This window comes from Lagenorhynchus albirostris, chromosome 9 (genome assembly GCF_949774975.1).
Source record: "Lagenorhynchus albirostris chromosome 9, mLagAlb1.1, whole genome shotgun sequence".
NCBI classification, from domain to species: Eukaryota; Metazoa; Chordata; class Mammalia; order Artiodactyla; family Delphinidae; genus Lagenorhynchus; species Lagenorhynchus albirostris.
The window spans coordinates 65,622,234-65,643,402 of NC_083103.1; the positions used below are offsets into that span (position 1 = coordinate 65,622,234).

Here is a 21,169-nt window from a genome sequence, read left to right on the forward strand (position 1 = left end):
TCCAGCGTGCCTCAGGGAAACCCTAAGCATCAGATACCCATCCAACCAAAGCTTCTACTCTCGCCCCCACTTTGTCGGGTCTGGCCAGATTCTTGCCAGATACTTGCCTCTGCGTTCTTTGCTGGGCTCTTGCTACAGATAGCCGAGTGTACTCGCAACCTGCAGCTTGAGTGGAGCATGTATTGTGCCTAGCTCTTGCTGGTGGTGATGCCCAAGGTACGAGACTGGGCAACACAAACAGGGCCAGCATCGTGGGTGTGTGACCTGTGTGCTCTCACGGGACCCTGATCTTAGAAAGGCACTGTAATTGGTTCAATGCTCTGTTGCCATCATCTTGAAATGCTTAATAATTTTCTATCAAAGGGCCCCGCATTTTCATTTTGCAGCGAGCCCTGCAATTAAGCACCCTGCCACAGACACAATGCAGCTGGCAAAACAAAGCCTTGGAGTCTAAGGACATAGGGTCAAGATCCCAACCCTCCCTAAGTGTGTGAAGGAAAATAGGTCATTTTAATACGTTTTCTCAGCTGAAAGCGAGAGACAGTGCCTGGGGGCTTACCCTCTACTTCACAGGTATATAAAGGAAAGGACTTTGATCTCTTGGGAAGGAAAAAAATATGTAAGCATCTAATATTTGTTACTATTTCCTCTGCTTTCAGGCTTTGCTAAAAGGGCAGTGGGAGAGAAAAGGATTATTCCACATTTCATAAAAAACATTAATGTACTGAAAATATTTTTACCATAAATTTAGCCCTAGTTCCTTCTCCTTCCTCCCCAACTTTCTCACCCTGTACCTCTAGCCAGAACCACTTGTTATTATAAATAAGGTCCCAGGAGAAACACTGAGGTTAAAATTATGTGAGAAAGTATTTGGGCTGAAGCTCCTACTTCTATCCTCAAACTGGGGAGAACGTTAACTCACAGTTTAGAAGATTAAAAATGCATTAGTAAGCATAGCTCATAGCATAAATTAATTCATTTACATGAAAATGCTTCAAATATACTACACATCTCTGTCTATACAATGGCCTCCTTATGGGAGAAAATACCGCACGATCTCAATTCCCACCCCTACCTGGCTTTCAGGATAAAATATCAGCAAAAATAAATAAATCATAAGACTTTAGTCAGGAATTATTACATAGAAAAATCATTTTTTACACAAGAAGGAAAATTAATCCTATGAATGGGAAATTAGAAATGGGAAAAAACACATACATGTCTAAAGATCATAGTTGTATAGAACACTATATTTATTAACATATGGAAAATATGTAAATATTATGGGGGGGATTTGAATTCCACATAACAAAGACTTAATCCCTCAGGAATTTTATTCCCCCAATATATTTTAAGTAAAAAATTAAAAAACCAAAAATGTGAAAGAAGACAAATAAAAAGAGATGAAAAACTTTCCTCCATGAGCCAAAGAATGTTTAGCCACAGAAGCACACAAAAATCTCCAGCAAAAATGTTCCAGTCTACAACACAACGAAAATAGTTAAGACTTAAAAGTTATTTCTTCAGGCACAGGAATTGATATTCCAGCTGCCATAATAACTTATTACCTAGATAACACTAAGTATAAGTGACAGGCCCAAAATGGTAATCCAAGTTGCATTTAAATAAATACACAGATTATTTTTATTGCTATCTGCAATACTTTAATATTTGAGGAAAATTGGAAGGGCCTAGAAGAATAACACATTCCTAGCTAAAAGCCAGTTAATACAGTTCCATGTAATCTAGCAAACACTGAGTGAATGATGATTTAGGATTGATGATGAAAGGGATTCCACTGATGAAGATAAGTAAGAAACAGTCCTACCCTCAAAAACACTATAATTTACCTAGGATACGTCACTCTGCTATATGTTCTTTTCTCTTTCATACTGTAACTTGCAGATGCATAATGGAGGTAGACTGCAGAGAATTTTCTACTATTCAACTACAACTTCAGCTATAACCTGACTTTCTCCCTTTTACCTAAGGTTTTATATAGTGTTTAATATTCTGTACTTTGGGCTTAACATACAGCTTCTGGGCCTTCCTTTCCCTTGGCTTCACCAAGTTTCCATTTGACGTTCTAAGAAGAGCTGGTGCCTCTCCCCAGTAGGAATATCCCACAAGCCTCTCCTCCTTCCACATCAGTGTGGGTAAAAGGAGCCCTCAGGGTTTCCCTGGTGGCACAGTGGTTGAGAGTCCGCCTGCCGATGCAGGGGACACGGGTTCGTGCCCCGGGCCGGGAAGATCCCACATGCCGCGGAGGGGCTGGGCCCGTGAGCCATGGCCGCTGAGCCTGCGCGTCCGGAGCCTGTGCTCCGCAACGGGAGAGGCCACAACAGTGAGAGGCCTGCGTACCGCAAAAACAAACAAACAAACAACAACAACAAACAAAAAAACCCACAAAAAAACCAAAAAGGAGCCCTCAGTACAAGTGCTTCTAAAAGAGAAGATTCTTGGGAATCGACAACTTCTAACACTTAACTATATTGCATAAATACCTCCATCCCCCAAGAGTATATTCTTAATTTTCTCCTCCTAAGGGCATAGTAGAGGGAAGATAAACCAACACAATAGGCCTAATCTCATAAGTATTTGCCTACCCTGGGTTAACTTCTTGAGTTTCAATACCTATGAAGCTGACAGTGCCTCTGGTTCATTGTCATTGTTGACAAAGGCTGCTCACTGTGTTCCTCGGGTTTAAAGAACAAATGTTTTTAGAAACATGCACCTAGAAAACCATTCCTTTTAAATTCTCTGAAAAAAATGATTCAAGCAGAATATAAATCATGTTCTACAACGAACTCTTGCCAGCAGTAGTCCCAAATGGTAGAAAGCTCTGTTTAAAAGAATAATGATGTAGCTCTTAATTGCCATGTTATACTGACCTCCTAGGAAAAAAAAGAATTAATGTATTTTAAAGATCTATTTGAACACTGATAAAACATCTGAATTTAGTATATATGAAATGTGGGTTTTTTAGGGTGCCATGCAATAGAATTGCTTATACTAATGAAAAAAATCTACAACATAGGTAATAGGAATGAAAACTAGGTTAAGCTAAAGGCATGCATAATCGTGGAACATGATAATTGGATCCTAAATAATATTGAGTTGTAATATTTTGAGCAAAGAAGGTAAGACTTCCACTTTGCCAATATAGATTGCATACCCCAAGAACACCGTATTTAATTTTGGTTTCCAGATTTGAAAGGGATACAGGGAAGCCATGCCAAACTGTAGCCAGTTTGATTTACTGGTTAGGAACGTGGGCTCTGGAATCTGATACCTGGGTTCAAACCCAAGCTCTTCTATTTACTAGCCATGACTTTCAGCAAGTTTCTTCACCTCTCAGTGCCCCTGTTCTCTCACCTGGACAATAGGCATGATATTAATGATAATGATAATAATAATAATAACAGCAAATTTTACCGGAGTTGTTGGGAGGACTTAATGAAATCAACCATTAGTAAGATAAGTACTCAATGAATATTAACTATTAATTTATTCAAAGGAGAAAGTAACAGAGGAACAGAATTTAAAGAAGGAGAAGAACTCAATTTCCATGGCCTCCAGAGTCACAGACTTTTAAATCATTGGGTAGAAATTAAAGTAAAATAGATTCTGTTTCAAAAGAGAAATGACTTTGTGAAAGTGAGAGCTTTCCAAAAACAGAATGGGCTTTTCACAATTATATATTTACTTAGACATATTGTAGGGAGACTCAAAGATTCTTGGTCAAAATCATCTTTTGAGCTTCCTTCAAAGTTTGAGATTCTATAAAAATAAAATTGACTTTAGAAAATCATATGAAGCAATTGTTCGTCCTTACTACAGAAGTCTGATTATATAAGGAAACCAGTCAACAATTTCAAACTGCTTCACTGTTGAAGTCAAAAATTTTCTAAAATTTCTAGCCCACATTGATCCTTCAATTCTTTAGGCCACCAGAATTCTTGAAAATAAAATATGTTTACACTTGGAAAATATGCAGTTTAAAATTGTCTTTAGCTCTTTCAACTTTTTTTGTTTAATGTCAAACCAATTACTAATTCTGGGAAACTAAGTATCATATATTATATAGTTCTTTCACACTTTATTATAGTACTTACCACATTGATAGAGAAAGAAGCAAATGCCCAACAAATAGTGCTTTTCTGTTCAAACCTAAAGCATACCATTAACAGAAATCTCAATATAAATTCAAGAAGCTTGTTTTGAATAGCTGCACTTTACTTGTATAACCAAAAGCTAGAGAATGACATTATCAAGGAATTTTATAAATAAAGATATGTCTAAGTCTTCAACATTGGCACAAATAATAGCTTCAATAGATTTACTTGTAGATCGATCCTTTAAAGATAAAAAAGAACATTTTGAGAAATGTTGCATTTTAAGAAAGCTGTAAGATTTATCAGTAATAATTTTTCCTACACCAGAAGCATAATCTATGTAGTTTTATTAAAAATTAAACTTCATAGAGTTACAAACTTTTAGTTATAAGATGAATAAGTTCTAAGGATCTAGTGTACAGCATGGTGACTACAGTTAATAATACTGTATTGTATACTTGAAATTTGCTGAGAGTAGATCTCAAAAGTTCACACCAGAAAAAAAAAAAGAGGAAACTATGTGAAATGATAGCTGTGTTAATTCACTTGTACACTTTAAATACATGCAATTTCATTTGCCAATCATACTTCAATTAAAAAAATTAAACTTTATAAAAAATGTGCACTATAGAATGCTTAGAGTATTATATATTTGTTGCACAACAGTTATTTCAGTATTTTAATAATTGTTTTCTTCATTTTTATCAATCATATGTAAAGAACTATTAATTCAGTTGGTATAATAGAGTGATTATATTTAACTCATTCTGTTGATGTCTTTGGTTATTTCTTTACATAAATTAAAGTCACTTTCTGTTTATGACCCCTGTTCTACAGAAGTAAAATCAAATTTTAAATATACCTTCTTTTACTTCCAAAAAAATGGAGAAAGAACTCTTAATACTCTCTAACTTCAGAAGCCTGTTAGAACTCCTGAAACTTTGAAAAATAACTCTACTTTGAATTACAAAGAAACAGATTTTCTGTTTTAATTTAGTACAACATAAAGGCAAAAGAATGCATAACTAATTATACTAACAAATTATTATATTTTTCTCTCATCTGTTATAGCTAAAGAGAGAGAGAGGAAGAGAGAACAATTCCAGATAAATCAAGATATTAACCTCTCTAAAAAAACTTAAGACCAAATCTTTGGAAGTACCGAACTCTCCAAAAAAAAAGTATAACAATATAAGTTTTTGAGTCAGAATGCCTGGATTTGAATCCAGGATACATCAGTTAAGCAAACTTTAGCAAATTATGTACTCTCTCTAAATCTGTTTTCCCACCCATAAAAAGGGTTTAACAATATTATTTATCCTTATAAAACTATAATCCTGGGCTTCCCTGGTGGTGCAGTGGTTGAGAGTCCACCTGCCGATGCAGGGGACACGGGTTCGTGCCCCGGTCTGGGAAGATCCCACATGCCACGGAGCGGCTGGGCCCGTGAGCCATGGCCGCTGAGCCTGCGCGTCCGGAGCCTGTGCTCCGCAACGGGAGAGGCCACAAGAGTGAGAGGCCCGCGTACCGCAAAAAGAAAACAAAAACAAAATCAAAACAAAAAAACCCTATAATCCTTTAATAATATAAATCATCTAAATCATTCTGAATTTATGCTTGGCATATAGTAAGCACTTTGCAAATGTTTTAAATTAGTATTTTCATTAGTAGCACATCTGTTTACTCATAGTCCATTTTTATGATAATAGCCCTGGACAGGCATGCAAGCCATTTAAAGAACAGAATATAAAGCAGTTTTTCCCTACCAAGGGCTTTCTCGGTGCCCTAATGCTCTACAGAATGTGTTAGCCCCACAATGGGAAAAGAACAGAACCCAGAGGTTCCACTGACTGTGGCCCTCTTCCCTGTGTGGCAGCCATGGCTAGCTGGAAGTCGGGATTATATATGGCCATGTGTCTAATGCTCTACAATTATACGTTCTAGAACCATGATACAGAATAAATTGAACCAGGACGTAGGAGACGGAGATCCACATAATACTGATGTCTAAATCAATGGCCTCCAAAACTGGGGGAACAACATTTTGAACATGCACCTTGAAATAAATATATAATTTATGGATAAGATTTACCGTACTGACAAAGTACATTATAAAACGTTCTGAAGAAAAAATTAACAGCAGGTCTGAACCTTTCTCCGAATACTGTTTCCCTGGAAACATTTTGAGTTAGGGTAAACAGGGAGTGCCAGCTGTGTTACCAACCAGCGTTGATTATTACTGATGGAAAGCATCTGGACCTGGAGGATGCTGAGTGACCTCAGCTTCCTGATGCACTGTGTTCTAGCAACTGAGGGCATCCCTTGAGGAGACTTGGACTGTTACCAAGAGACTGGTTCCTGTGGAGCATGAGCCTTCCCAAGGCAAGGTAGTCCTTGTGTATCCATATGGTCTCATCTTAAAACTGAGTTACTACATTCAGGTAAGGGAGAGAAGGTGGAAAATGGTTACTGTGCATCTAGAGGGAGCCCTACTGAAGAAGCACCTGACATTATCCTGTTGACATTCCATGTTTCCTGTCCTGTATCCCTCTACTAAACCAAGTGAACCTGATGCCAGACAATAGCCTATTGTGTCATATTAGTGTGAGTGTCAAGACAAAATCACAGGTCCACTCTGTAATCATGCAGACATATACATACACAAAAATATATTATTTATTTACATCCTCTGACCTAATGAATTATTTTAAGCACCATACATTTGAGTATACTGCTTGGGTCAACATACTTTTCAGAGTATTTGGGGTAAATTCTTTGTAAAAACTTGGGATGCTATCTCTCTTCCCTTTGTGATTTTCTGGTGTTTCTGACAGATCCTTGTCTTTGGGTCTTATAAATCTTTGGCTGTCTCTGCAAATATTAGTAAACTAGTAACTCCACTGTTACAAACTCTGCAGCAGCAAGACATAATGAATTTCTGAAAATTCAAACACTAAATATCTTCTTGAAGTTCTTCAGTTCCTACTCACTTTCTTTTAGAGCTTATCAGGATATAACTATAGGGGGCTTTAAAAACTACAACATTGTGGGAGAAGTAACTCTGTCTTTCCATTTTAATATACTTTTATGCTAGTTTTGTTAAAACATGCTATGTCGAAAATAGAACTATTTATTCCACTCTTGACACTACCCTCAATTCCAAGTAACCAAATAATTTTACCATTTCCTGTGAAAATTTCTATAGATTTCTCTTTTATTACCCCATTTTTAGGCACACATAGCTTTAAAAACATTTGTTTAAACTTACCCTGATACGTGTAACATCAGCAGCATGTAGAAGACCAAGAAGAGATTATGAGTGTACCAGAAGATGTCATAGTTAGAAACTCTGAAAAAACAAATAACTTAATTTCAATTCCACTCTACACTCCATCTCACTAAAAAAAATCGTGCATCCTTTCAAATACATGTCACAATTGAAAGTTAAAATATGAGTTTTAACTCATATTTAATATTTTAACTCATATTTAATAATGAGTTCATCTGAGATTTATCTATTAATATCAAAGTATTAACATACCACTGCAGAGAGAACTGACAAAAATTATAAGTAACGCTTTATCATTTTGAAGGTTCTTTGTATTTCAAATAAAGATACATAGAAAGAATTAAAATCAGCTGTTTATATTAAAGTTATTATGATGTAAGGCGAAGGTGCAGGCAATAGTCTGCTAATACGTACTTCTGCTGTCCTTTTTATCAAAATTCTCAATTTGCAAATGACTTCTAAGACAACCAATGTTTCTATCCCAATATATATTTTGAGAGTAGTTCAAAGGAAACTCAGATGGAGAGAGACTAAATAAGTGTTCATTAAAATTTTCTCTTATCTTCCTGGACAGTGTATAACTTTAAAGTAACACCTTGTGTTATTGTCCTGGGGGAGGACAAAGAGTCTGAAGAGGAATGGGTATAATAAACACAACCTAGAATGTTTGAGAGAAGTAAAAAGACTAACAGTTATTTTATTTCATATATCTCGGCAGATATTCATGTATTAGAATCTTGGAGGTGGCGGGCAGGTATTCGTAAAAGCTTAGATGATTCTGATACAACCCCTAGAAACTTTAGAACCCCCAATTTAGGCAAGAGCTAATAGAGTCACATTTACATGGGTCACAGTTTTTGCTATCATAAACAATATCATTAGCATCCTTGTAACGTATGCCTTTTTGCACAGATCTGCTTCTTTTTGAATCTAAATTTCTAGAAGTGGAATTATGACATCAGAGGACACGCATTTTGTAAGGCTTTTGATACACATTACCTATTGCTCTCTGAAACATGTTTATAAATTACAAACCCAATCATAGTGCAGGAGGGCCTGTTTCCCCAAACCCAGACTCCACTTTATACATCTTCAGTATTTTGTGTAAGTGGAATTAGGTAGTATTTCATTTTTGTGTTACTCACTTTGTATTCTCCTGTGACTTATCTGTTCATAATAATTACCCATTTCTATAGCATATTTCTCAATTGTTGTGGGTTAAACTATTCAAATTTAAGAATGTACTACTTCCATATGAGTGTAATAATTTTTGCAATAGCATATTTATTTTTCAGTTTTTATACTGTATATTGACATTCAGGAGTTTTAGTTTTCATATTGTTAGGTAGCCAAATATTTCCTATATTTTTCCTTGTCCATTATGAGAGCTGATAAAATATCCACTTAAAGTTTCTTCTGAATCTTTAGTGGTATAATTTTTTACAGTAAACTGTAATTTATCTAGAATTTAATTCACTTAAGCCTTACCTTCCTCATAAGTTTATAATGGCACCTTTACTATTTAGCAGGTTTTTACATATAGCGAAGTCTTTTATAGTGCTTTCTGTCTACTATCATTTAATTCAATGTCTTGGTCATTTTTGCAAGTAAGTCCTATTCTGGTTGTTGTTTTTTTCATTGAAGTATGGTTGACTTACAATATTATATTAGTTTCAGGTGTACAATATAGTAATTCCCTATCCTGTTTTAAGTTACTGAAGCATAATCATTTTAATATTTAGTAAGCCACACCCCGCCTCCTTTTATTCCACTTTGGAACATGTATTTGGAAAGTCTCCATACACAATTCCTTACAACCCAGAATATTTGACTGAAAGAAAGAGATTTTTCAAAAACAGGAAATGATATATAGAAATGCCTCTCTATTTCCCTCTTAGTTACACAGAACAGTCCAGTAACCAGAATATTGCATTGGCTAAACATTCGGGTTAATTGAGACGTTTCCTACACATGAAAATGAAGATAATCTTAACGAAGTCTAAATAATCTGACCAAGAAACATCAAAATAATGGCTCTGACACTCACCGTATTGCATATGTCGAAGCTGTAATCATCAGAAAAAGCACCAATACCATGCAGACCCCTGTCAGGCCAGGAACTATAAAAACGTACATAAGTATGTTTAACTTAAGTCATGCTGAGAAAAAATGTACAAAAAGTTATTACCTTAAAATTCAAAGTACTAGGCTGATCTGTGGGAAGCCCAATTCAAATTGTATGTCTCCTTGTATGTTCCCTCTTTAAAAAGCCTTGTTTGAATTAGCATAAGTTTCAAGGTATTTAGGACAAAGCAGAGTCTTTTCCACCTTTAACAGAGGTGTCCATTTTGGTATTTTCAAATATTCTACTCAGAATGGTGAATATGTGCACACTTTTATAGGGACATACTATAACTAAAGTCAATAATTAATACAACAGGACAGGGTTGACATTCAACTCCCTTGTTGTTTTGGTTTTCTCCACCATAGTATTAAACCCTCCTTACTCTCACCTCCCCGCTTTTACGGAACTAGTAGCTCCTTCAGTTTCAATGTCAAATAATTTCTTTTGGGCTTCACTATCTAGAATAATTTTCAAGAAAAAAATAAACAAAACCTGAACCTTTCTAAAAACTGCAACTTCGAGTGTAGAACAAAAAATGGTGAATTTGAAGAAAAAAGTTACAGTGTTGATGTTTTAAGAACACTTGCAGACATATTTCCCCTCAGAATGGAAAACATTTTGAAATCAGTGCTTCTGGTAGTACATAACATTTTGTAAAGTGTGTAAACATGTCAATTTTCAAAATTAATACTGACATAATAGATTGCTACAAATCTAGTGTTAGCTCATACAGCACGTCCAAGATGAATAGGTGATATGCTTTATCAAAGAGTGAAAATCACAATAGCCTCATTTCTTATTATCTTATTACTACCAAATAAAATATTCTGTCTATAAGTCACCTTTATTTACTCTTATAATCATACAAGCAACAAAAAGTACTAAATGACCTAGCTGAGAGATTCCATCTTAAATCTTTGTAGAAAAGGTATTGAAACAATTCTGCCTCCAAAAGTATAGACATCCCCTCACTCTTCCTCTTGACAAGGAACCACCTATGAAACAGAAGGACCATCAGGGACTGTAAGCCACCAGCAGAAGCAAACAAGCTGGGGACAATATAGGAGCAACAGGGATGTGCACCGTTAGGATCACAGAGGGTTTAGAATCATTAGAAAATAACATTAGAAATCCCAGTACAATAGAAACGAGTTTCCACTTGTAAAGGGACACATGAGAAATAAGGGAGTTGGTCTTTGGAACTTAATACTGGAGTATGCTCTCCTTTCACTCTTCCCAATACACAAATTTGGAAGCCTAACAATCCTTGCCTTTCCCAGGTGTGCCTAATCCAAATCATCTCTTCTCTACACTTCTTTCGTAGGGTACTCCCTTTCCCATTGCCCCAGGTGAGTACTTACTTCCTAGGGGGTAAGAGAAGAGCAAGATAACTACACTAGTTCACAGGAAAGGACAAATAGCGCAGAAAACTACTGTTTAAAAAGAACAGCATGTCTACAAAATAACCAAGCTTTTCCACTCCCAAGAATATACCCCCCAAAACACAAACATATATCCACCCCAAACTTGTTCAAAAATGTGCATAACCACTTTATTTTTAATACTCAAGGCCTGTAAACAATTCAAATTTCCATCAACAGATGAATGGATAAATAATTGTTTGTCTGTACCTGGAAAATTAACCAGCAGTTTAAAAAGAAAGAACTGCTGATACACCCCTATGCATATATGACAACTCAGATGAATCATAAAATTTCTTAGACTTAGTGAAAAAAGCCAGACTGCCCTCCCCCACCAAAACAACCTGAAAAAACATAAGCTCCATGATTTCTTTTATACAACATTCTAGAAAATTCAGAGCATTCTTTAGTGATAGAAAGCAGATCTGTAGTTAGGAGGGGTAGAGAGCAGGACAGAATGATGGACATATTTGTTATCTTGATTTTGATCATGGTTTCACATGTGTATACATATATCAAAACCAATCAGGTAGCATGCTTTACATATGTATAATTCAGAGTGCTTCAATTGTAACTGAATAAATTTAAAGAAAAAAAAAAAGGAGGTCTGTCTCTCTGGCTTCAACTAATTTCACTTAAAATGTAAAATTTGTAGTTGGAGAGGCCTTTCCAGTAATTTTATGGAGGCTTCATGAATGTGTACTGTGTCTACACACAAGGTTTCCTATGTAGTCCTGAACATGCCAAGATTAGTTACAGAATGTCTGCAAATCACTTCATCAGGACACCTGAAAAAACAGAGTATGTTTAGAACAAAGTTATAATTTCCAAAGGGTATTATTTAAACATTAATTCCTTGAGGTATTAATTTCTATTACTCAAAAATGTTATAACCATTCCTTGAAGAATCACAGGGCACATTAATGTAAAGCTTCTGAGAAGTACTAAAGTCAAGAATCCAGTGTAAAATTGAACAGATACTTCCTCAAACATTTAATTAGAGCACATCTTTTAGAGCAGAGCATGGAAAACATACTGGAAAGACTTAGAGAGGGTGAAATAGTTGACCTCAGTCATTTGAATTCAACATGAAGTAGAGGTCCCAGACAGCCTGGGGTATGTATGTATATTCTGGGATTGCGGTCCTGTTACTGTCCCTTAGGCCAAACCCCTAGCTCACTGAATCTCATCTGTAAACTGAGGATCAATTCAATGCTTCTTAAGGTTCTTTTAGATTTATGAAGTTAACTTTTTTATCTAAAGAATTCATTTTTCCTTTCTGTCTCCCAGAAGTACAAAAGGATCAGAGTTTGTAATTTATAGAGTAATAGACTTCAGAGCAATGAAGAAGAAAAACTGACTTATAATTAGCAATGAAAAAAATTGCAATTATGGTGGTCAAAAAAAAAAGGGTGGGGTGGGTAACTTAAAAACCAAAGGGGATTCTGGGGGGGAGATAAATTAGGGGTTTGGGATCAACATATACACACTACTATATATATTGAATAAAATAGGTAACCAACAAAGACCTATTGTAGAGCACAAAGAACTATACTCGATATCTTGTAATAACCTATAATGGAAAAGAATCTGAAAAAGAATATACGTGTATACATATGTATAACTGAATCACTTTGTTGTCTACTTGAAACTAACATAACATTGTAAATTAACTATACTTCAGTAAAAAAAAGAAAAAAAGCTATGGTTTTCTTTACTGGAATTAAACAAACAGGTTGGCCAACCAATCATCTGGAATGTTGTAGAGAATATCTATGCAACAAGTAGTAGAGTTTAAAAATAAATGACTTTTATCCATTCAGTGACTATTTTCTAGGCATCTGTACTGTACTGTTAAGTGCTAGAGGAAAAAATGAATCCTGCTCTAAAAGAAATCCCAGTCCAGTGTGGGAGACAGCGTAAGCAGGCAATTGCAACATAGGGTATTAAGTGCTGAAAGAATGCTAAGCATTGAGTGTTTTCGAGGTACATCAAAGGGCATCCTAACTTAGCGCTGGATGACAGCACAGCCAAGTCCCAATAAATTAGCCTCTATTATCACACATATTCCAAGAGTCAGGAAGCACAGGTTAGAAATTATTGCGCTAGTCTAAGCTCACTGGGGAAAGTTACTTGCCAAAGTGAAGTACACTGTGAACTCTCAGCCTTCAAGTTATGAAGCAAAACCTATATTTGTTTCCTTAGGAAAAAACATGCTTGTTATGTTTACTCTTATTACTCTTTCATCTATGCATATTAGGTTAATTAATTAGTAGCCCTTCAAATGAATAACTGTACTATATTGCCATTTCTAGATGAAACTAAAATATCACTTTCATCCATACCCATATATAGTCAGAAATATATCATCTTGTATTCATTACCCTGTTTTTACAAACATAATTGGAGACAAAACTGTATTTGTTTGTGAGGGATTTTCTAATTAAAATTAGATACTATGCATTTTATTCTCATCATACAAGTACTACCAAATTTGGAGATATGTAGTAAGCATTATAAAATGTTTGAATAATTCAATCTATTAAACTTATTTTATTCTATAAATTCTTAATTGAAATGTCTTTAACATTTCTTATTTAGTGAGTCTGAATCCCATATTTTATGTCACTTGTGCTGCCACAGGCTTTATTTTCTACAAGACAACCTTATTTCTTAGGCCTAGGTTACACGGAAAAACTTTTAAAGACAGAGAGAGAGAAGACTCTATGTAACATTTAACAAATTAAAATTCAAGAACTATATCAACTAATAGAAAATATGCTTTATCATCAGAACATCTAAAAACATGCATGCCTTTCTTCATCAGGAACTTTATTCTTCCTAGGTATTGTGCCTGACAATATTCAAAGATAGCTGTGAAATAGACTCAGTCAGAGATGTATTCATAACACAAAGTTGGACTAAGTGAATTCAAAGTTGGACTAAGTGAACAGTGTCACTCATCCCATTACCATCCTTAGATTCTGCTTTGCTCTCTCACTTGCTACTATTCAGTGGGGTCGACCAGATGCCTGAGGAGCTCTAGCCTCATACTTAAGGGGAGGGTCTGTGTCCCTGTGAAGTAGATGGCACCTGATGGCAAGCACAGTACTTCTTTCATGAAATTTTTTGGAACTAGGCCACTACAGTGATGCTGACATGCTGATTTTGGATAATTCAAGTTGTTTGTATTGACAGAAATGCCACACAAAGTATTTTCTCTGCATGCCCTACGGACATCCCTTTTCCACCCTGGAGAAGCTCACCTTTAAGTGGAAGACACAGTATATGTAAGGTAATAATTATTCTACAGTATATGCAAGGAAATAAATTATTCATAGTATTTTCACTATGTATCTTTAGGCACCCAGGGCAAGAAGAGACCAGCTCTACTTAGTGAAATTTGGCAGAAATCTGTGCATGATAGGCATGGCAACTGAAACTTAAAGGATAGGCAAGAGTTGACCAGGTGATAAAAAGAGAGTAAGAGAGGAGGTAAAAGGTAGGTAGTGGTGAGAAGGTATGCTCAAGAGTGTAATGAGATGCTCACTAAAGGGTAAAACAGTAGTGGAAAGGTTAATAAAGCATATTGGCAGGTCCCAACCTGGACTCTCTCTAGGCTGGAATCAGGAATTTGTGTTTTTAAGTATCATCTTTACCTAGCCCAATACACTCATGGGAACTACTGGGAAAGAACATAGGATGATGGTGTTTCAAGCTAGGTGGAGAGATCACCTACTTATAAAGAAGTATTAATTTTACTATGTTTCTTAATGTAATATCTTTGTCATATAAGAAATCTCCTTATATCTTTGTAAACTAAACTTTTTTAAGCATTTCAAATGTTCCAAGTCTTCAGCTATACTCTGTGCTGAACAAGATAATACTAAAACAAAATTCTTGTTTATTTTTCTTAAAATGATTCATATGAACCAAAAAATACATTGATTCATACATTGTTTTGTTTTTCTGCTTTTTCTCCCTTCTACTTCTCACCCAATTCTTAAGGCTTAAATAAAAACATGTTTTCAATGAGCAAATCTGTAAACAAAACTAAATTGTGTTCCTAAAGAGAAAACTGAAATGAGTACTTTGCAAATGGCAAGCATCATACATTGATAGGCAGAAAATATATATATATTATCAATCTAAATATGTAGTTGCGACGTGGAGGGAAAGAACACCCCAATTATTCTTATTTTCACCATAAAATTGATTCAAAAGAAAAACAATGCATTTGACAGAGCCATGCCTCAGTCCCATATGCAATTCTGATCCTTAATAAGGGAGTACAGCCAAGCCTTTATGATAGACCATCTCCGCTACACAATCATCCGTGTCCCTGAAATACAAGTTAAAAATCCTTCAAGGGCTTCCCTGGTGGCGCAGTGGTTGGGAGTCTGCCTGCCGATGCAGGGGACACGGGTTCGTGCTCCGGTCCGGGAGGATCCCACATGCCGCGGGGCAGCTGGGCCCGTGAGCCATGGCCGCTGAGCCTGCGCATCCGGAGCCTGTGCTCCGCAAGGGGAGAGGCCGCAACAGTGAGAGGCCCGCGTACCACAAAAAAAAAAGAAAATCCCTCAAATACAGTTTCTTTTTCATTATTATAAGTGTAAGGTTGAGAAAAAGAAGAAAATAGTAAGAACTGTACTAACATCAGGACAAAATTTTGAGATATTCAAGTGTGCTTTAACAAATGAATAGTCTATACTGAGATTTCATGGACAATATGTTTGAGAAGGAAAAGTAAATTAGAAATGAGAAAGAAGACATTTCAAGAAAGATAACTTATTTTAATGACTGTTTCTCCTCTTTTTCCATGGGTTTTAAGATCACAAAATATCCTACTAAATTACTGAATTAGAAGAACTACACTGACACTCAGAGTGCTTGGTGTTTCTTTCTAACCCTTGAGGACAGAGAACTGGTCCATATGTATTATCTCCAATAGTACTTGCCAAAGCAGTGGGCACATAGCAGGCCCTCAACAAGCATAAGGCATTATGTTATTTTCTTTGAAAGAATATATGAAAGGCAAATGCATTTGCTTACTTTTACTCTTCATTCATCTGAACCCTAACTGTTTGCCCTGTCCCTCTGTTTTCATTGCAACTGTATGCTTCAACTCCTAATCATTTGTTCTCATATGCAAATTTTCCATGTTATATTTTAGCATATATCTAAATGCTGTGTAATTTGATGATGCTTATTTTCCAAGATTTCCCTGAATCTTCAGAAGCAGAAATGAGTAACAACTTACCAGTTGTGAAGAGAAGTTTTCTAGGATCCTGATAAAAAGGAAAAAAAAAATTGACTGAAAAATAAAACACCGATAACATAAAATTCTGCAATGAGTCTGAGAGAGATAAGAGCCATGTATTAGGTATGTAAGAGACTGTTCTCCCAATGGAAATAAGACGCAATTGAATTTCATAATGTTTTTACGATATCACAGGAGATTATAATACATACAAAACCCAATTCCAAGAAGTTTAGCTATCTGAAAAAGGAAGAATATTGTATGAAGAGTCAGAAAGCCTAGGCTTTCATCTTCATGGCCAGTTATAAGCTATTATAAGTTAGTGGCAGTGGCCTGAAGCCCACCCTTTGACCATTTGGGGGCTCAATACCTTACCTATATTGTGGAAACGTTAATATATACTTTATCTACCACAATTGCCAAACTGCACCTAACGAGTGTCAAGACAGTGAGAAGCAAAAGTGATAAAATATGTAGGGGGGGTTGTACTGTGTAAATTCAGTACAGAGAATACTAACTGAGAACTAAAATGTTTCAAAGGCTACTGTAAAAATAAGTGATGATATTCAAATAAGGAAGACAGGTTCCTGCTACTCAGAAATATAACACATTAATATGGTTATTGTAATATTTCCTTTAAACTACATTCCTGTGGTATAATGGACTGAAGTCAACTCCCTTTCTGTCTTCTGGAAAACTTTAGATCAATTCCCAGTAGAATATGGATTAATTTTTCATCCTAAGGGTGCCTAATATTGCACAACTTCTGAATTTCTTTCCTCATGCCTCCATTGAATCTGGGGTCAGGCCAGGCTATATACAAAGTAGGAAGCCATTTATATGATACAATTTTAGGGGTCTTGAATAAGGACCATTTGCCCAAGAATAGCTCCTCATCCAGTTTAGGTCAAATGAATTCTACCATTGATGTTAGAAACATGACTAAAGGCTAATCTAGAGTAACCTAATACACAAAAAATTAGTAAAAATACAAGATGGGCTGAACAAAGTGGTAATACCAGAAATATGAATAAATAACTATGGAAACTCAGAAGATGGAACAATTAATATTGCCAGGGAATGAAGATGGAATAGAAGAAGAGTAAGAGACTGTTTCACAGGTGACAAGATGAGGCCAACTGAGCTAGGCCGTCAGGAATGCACCACCAACACAAACTGGAGGATGGAGGGGTCATTGGAGATGTGGAGAAGACAGGATGAAAGCACAGAGCAGAACAATAAGGTGCATGTCATAAACCCATCATTTCCAGAGACAATTCACAGAATATAACCGTTTATATATGTAATATATGTGTGTGTGAGTGTGTGTTTGTATATGTGTGTATTTTTTCATTTTCATCTAGTACATGGCCTGGTACCGTCTAGGTACCCAAAAATATTTATTACAAGAAAGAAGAGAGGGAGGGGAAAAAAAGGAAGATATGAAGGAAGAAAAGGAAGGAAGGAAGGGGGGAAAAGGGAAAATGTAAATGAAAATGAGTTAGCATTTTTCATCCATCAGATCAGCAACGTTTTTTTACAAACAAGTGAAGTGTAGAAATAAGCATTCTGATAAAATTGGTAGAGTGTATCAAGGGGTGAAGCTTTTTTGGAAGGTAATTTGTCCATCAAAACTAAAGATGTGCATAACTTTGAAACCAAAATTCTACTTCCATGAATCTGCCTAGCAGAAGTGTACAAAAAAATAAATTTATTGGCATGCAGTTCATGACAAAAACTCGGAATCAAGCTAAACATCTGTGAATAAGGAAAAGGCTAAAAATAAATTATGGTGTATTCATATGAAGAGGATGAGGTAGATGTATACTTTCTGATACAGCAAGCCACAATACATATATTTACAAATTGCTGAAGAATATATATCATAAAATACCACTCAGAATGTCTTATAAGAAAACATAAAATCATTCACTGCGGCTAGTTTTGGAAGAGAAGCTTTTGCTTTTCATTTACTTGGGAGTTTTAAAATATTTTCCATTGAGCCTATATCTCTCTTAAAGTGAAATAAATTTAATAACTAGAAATCTTAAAATGACTAAAATATTGGAATATTAAGCAAAAGTATATTGTAATGAAATGATAAGATTATTGTAGTTATCTAAGACATGAATTTAGAAAGCAAAAGAGAGAAGCAAAGAAGGAAAAGATAAAAAAGGAAACTGCATGGCGGGAGTAAGACACAAGTAACCCCATGTGATTTGGGCAGAGGAGGAGAGAGGAATGAGAGAAGTGATGGGAGACAGGGAGAGATGGAAGCTTTGCTGTGAAATCATTACATGTGAAGAGCTTCCACCGGCATGCTAAGGAGCTAGACTTTTCCATGGTTCTTAATGTTAGGCGCACTCTACAATCACTAGCGAGCTTTTTAAAAATATTAGTGCCTGGCCCTAACCCAGATCAATGAAATTACATTGGTGTTTTAAAAATACTGGTATAGTTATGGGATTTATCCAGGGCTGCTTGTTATTTTGGTTTCGTGATTTACGTCTATGCTTGTTTCTTGTTACTTTGACCTCTGTTTTGTTTTGGGAGGGAGGTCAAGCACATGGTCACAGCAGTATTAATCTAGAGAACTCTGGTGATATGTAAGCGGAAGATGGGGAACAATCCATTAAGTCAGTACCGCACTTAGCAGAACGGGGTGGGGTTCTGATCGCACGGGACCCTGAACATTTCGGTGTTGATGCAGTCTTGGCTTTGGGAATCAGAGGCAGCCTGAGGACACGATGAAAATGCCGAGCAACACACACCTAACTAGGGCTGTACGTGTGTTGTTCATTGGTCCAGCCCAGCACCCTGTACATATAATTTCATTTCATGGGCAGCTTCACATGGAGAAAAGCACCCCTAAGTTAGATACTGCCCACTATAGAATTCAGCTCAAGGTCACCTACTATAAGGATTAAAAACAAAATAAAACAGAGTAAAGCATTAAAACTCAATAATATTTTTAAGTCAAATCAACTGATGGTCCAGGATCCTCAAATAGTCAACCTTCTTTTCTGCCTTTTTTCCCCCAAAGCACTGTATGAGTTACGGAAGGAGTTTTACCCTGTAATGGCACTGTCAATAGTCTCCACTGAGCGACAGGAATTAGACAAAAGCTGTTGGGAGGCAGAAGGCAGACCTGAGTGGCAACTTTCTGAACATTGCAGAATATAAAAAGTAGACGCTCTCTGAACTTTCATTTTTGGCGGGAGAGACTGTGAAATAGTAATTACCTCTATTTCCTACTGAAAAGAATAAAACTCAACTTGACAAGTGCATTTTAAAAGCACTGAAAAGGAGCAGCAAGGTACAAATTTTCTGTGAAAATCACAGACCCTTACTAGTCATCTCACGACAAGTGAAAGGAAAATGAGAAGACAGAGACCACCCACCTCATCTCGGTATCTTGCTGCGTTCAGTTCAACAAAATCCTCATGGTAGTTCACTGAGAAGTTGAGGGCATTCACCAGGTGGGCGGCCACGTGCACACCTATAGAATCACACCAATCACTGGGATTTTCACATACGCTCTATAAGAGGGAGTCAGTTCCTCTCCTTAAGTAAACACAGGGTCACAATTTGACAGCTTTGTATGCAATAAAATGTTCAATTAAAAGGGAAGTTTTAAAAGCACAAAGAATCTTAATTATAGACACTTTTAGTATGAGAAATCATGTAAAGAAACAATTTTCAAAGGCTGGAATAAAATAACCCTAGTAAGTCAAGAGTTAGAAACACACATACACACACAGGCACACATGCACACACGTTATGTAATAATAATATTATGGGAATTATTTGTTCATTTAAGCAGCTTCTGAATACAGTAATCCCCCCTTATTCACTGTTTCACTTTCTGCAGCTTTAGTGACCTGTGGTCAACTGTGGTCTGAAAACATTAAGTGGAAAATTCCAGAAATAAACAGTTTATGAGTTTTAAATTGCATGCTGTTCTGAGTGTAATAAAATCTCCACCCATCCCACTCCATCCCACCCGGCATGTGAATCATCCCTCTGCCACGTACATCCTACCCGTTGGTCACTCAGTAACTGGCTTGGTTATCAGATCAACTTTCCGGGGTATTGCAGTGCTTGTGATCAAGTCGTCCTTGTTTTACTTAATAATGGCCCCAAACTATAAGAGTAGTGATACTGGCAATTCATTTATGCCAAAGGAAACTGTAAAGTGCTTCCTTTAAATGAAGAGGTGAAAGTTCTCGACTTAATAAGGAAAGGACAAAATTTCGTATGTTGAGGTTGCCAAGATCCTTAGCAATGAATCGTCTATCCGGGAAAGTGGAAGGAAAAAAGAAATTCGTGCTCACTTTGCTGTCACACCTCAAACTGCAACTCATGTTTAGTTAAGATGGAAAAGGCATTAAATTTGTACCATAAGATACTTTGAGAGAGACGAGGGACCAGGTTCATGTAACTTTTATTACAATTGTTATATTTTATCATTAGTAATTGTTGTTAATCTCTAAGTGTGCCTAATTTAGAAATTAAACTTTATCACAGGTATGTTTGTATAGGAAAAAACAGTATGTAGGATTCAGTACTGTCCTCGGTTTTAAGCATCCACTGGGAGTCTTAGAAAGCATCTCCCCATGGATAAGGGGGAACCGCTGTACTTTAGATTTTCCACATCTTTCACTTCTCCCATAGCTCCAAACCTGTTATATATCTTGTGTACTTCACTGACACTCAATCTAAAATATAGGTCCATGAAAAGGCTTTTAACCAGTTAACATTTTTCACAATCCACAGATTCAAGTCATAGTGTTTAAACCCAATAGCAAAAGTGTTGGCAACCACTTCATGGGACAAAAACTCAGGAGATGATGATCAGCATTTAATAACCTACCTACAAGGGCACAGTAATGAGTAGTCAACTGACTTAGAGATAAAAGTGTTAGGAAGTTATTAGAGACTTGAAGACAAATCCATTTC

The 21,169-nt window shown here is 36.2% G+C and overlaps 1 protein-coding gene across 1 annotated transcript in view; it reads right to left on the minus strand.

Moving 5' to 3' along the window:
* The window catches only part of NOX4 (NADPH oxidase 4), a 148,535-nt gene that overhangs the window by 97,727 nt on the left and 29,639 nt on the right, over nt 1-21,169 (minus strand). Inside the window, exons 5-8 of the mRNA XM_060157883.1 lie at nt 19,612-19,709; nt 16,211-16,238; nt 9,452-9,524; nt 7,384-7,464 (exon numbers count right to left, since the gene is read on the minus strand). Coding sequence (XP_060013866.1) covers nt 7,384-7,464; nt 9,452-9,524; nt 16,211-16,238; nt 19,612-19,709 — 280 coding nt within the window. The remainder of the gene's footprint in view (nt 1-7,383; nt 7,465-9,451; nt 9,525-16,210; nt 16,239-19,611; nt 19,710-21,169) is intronic.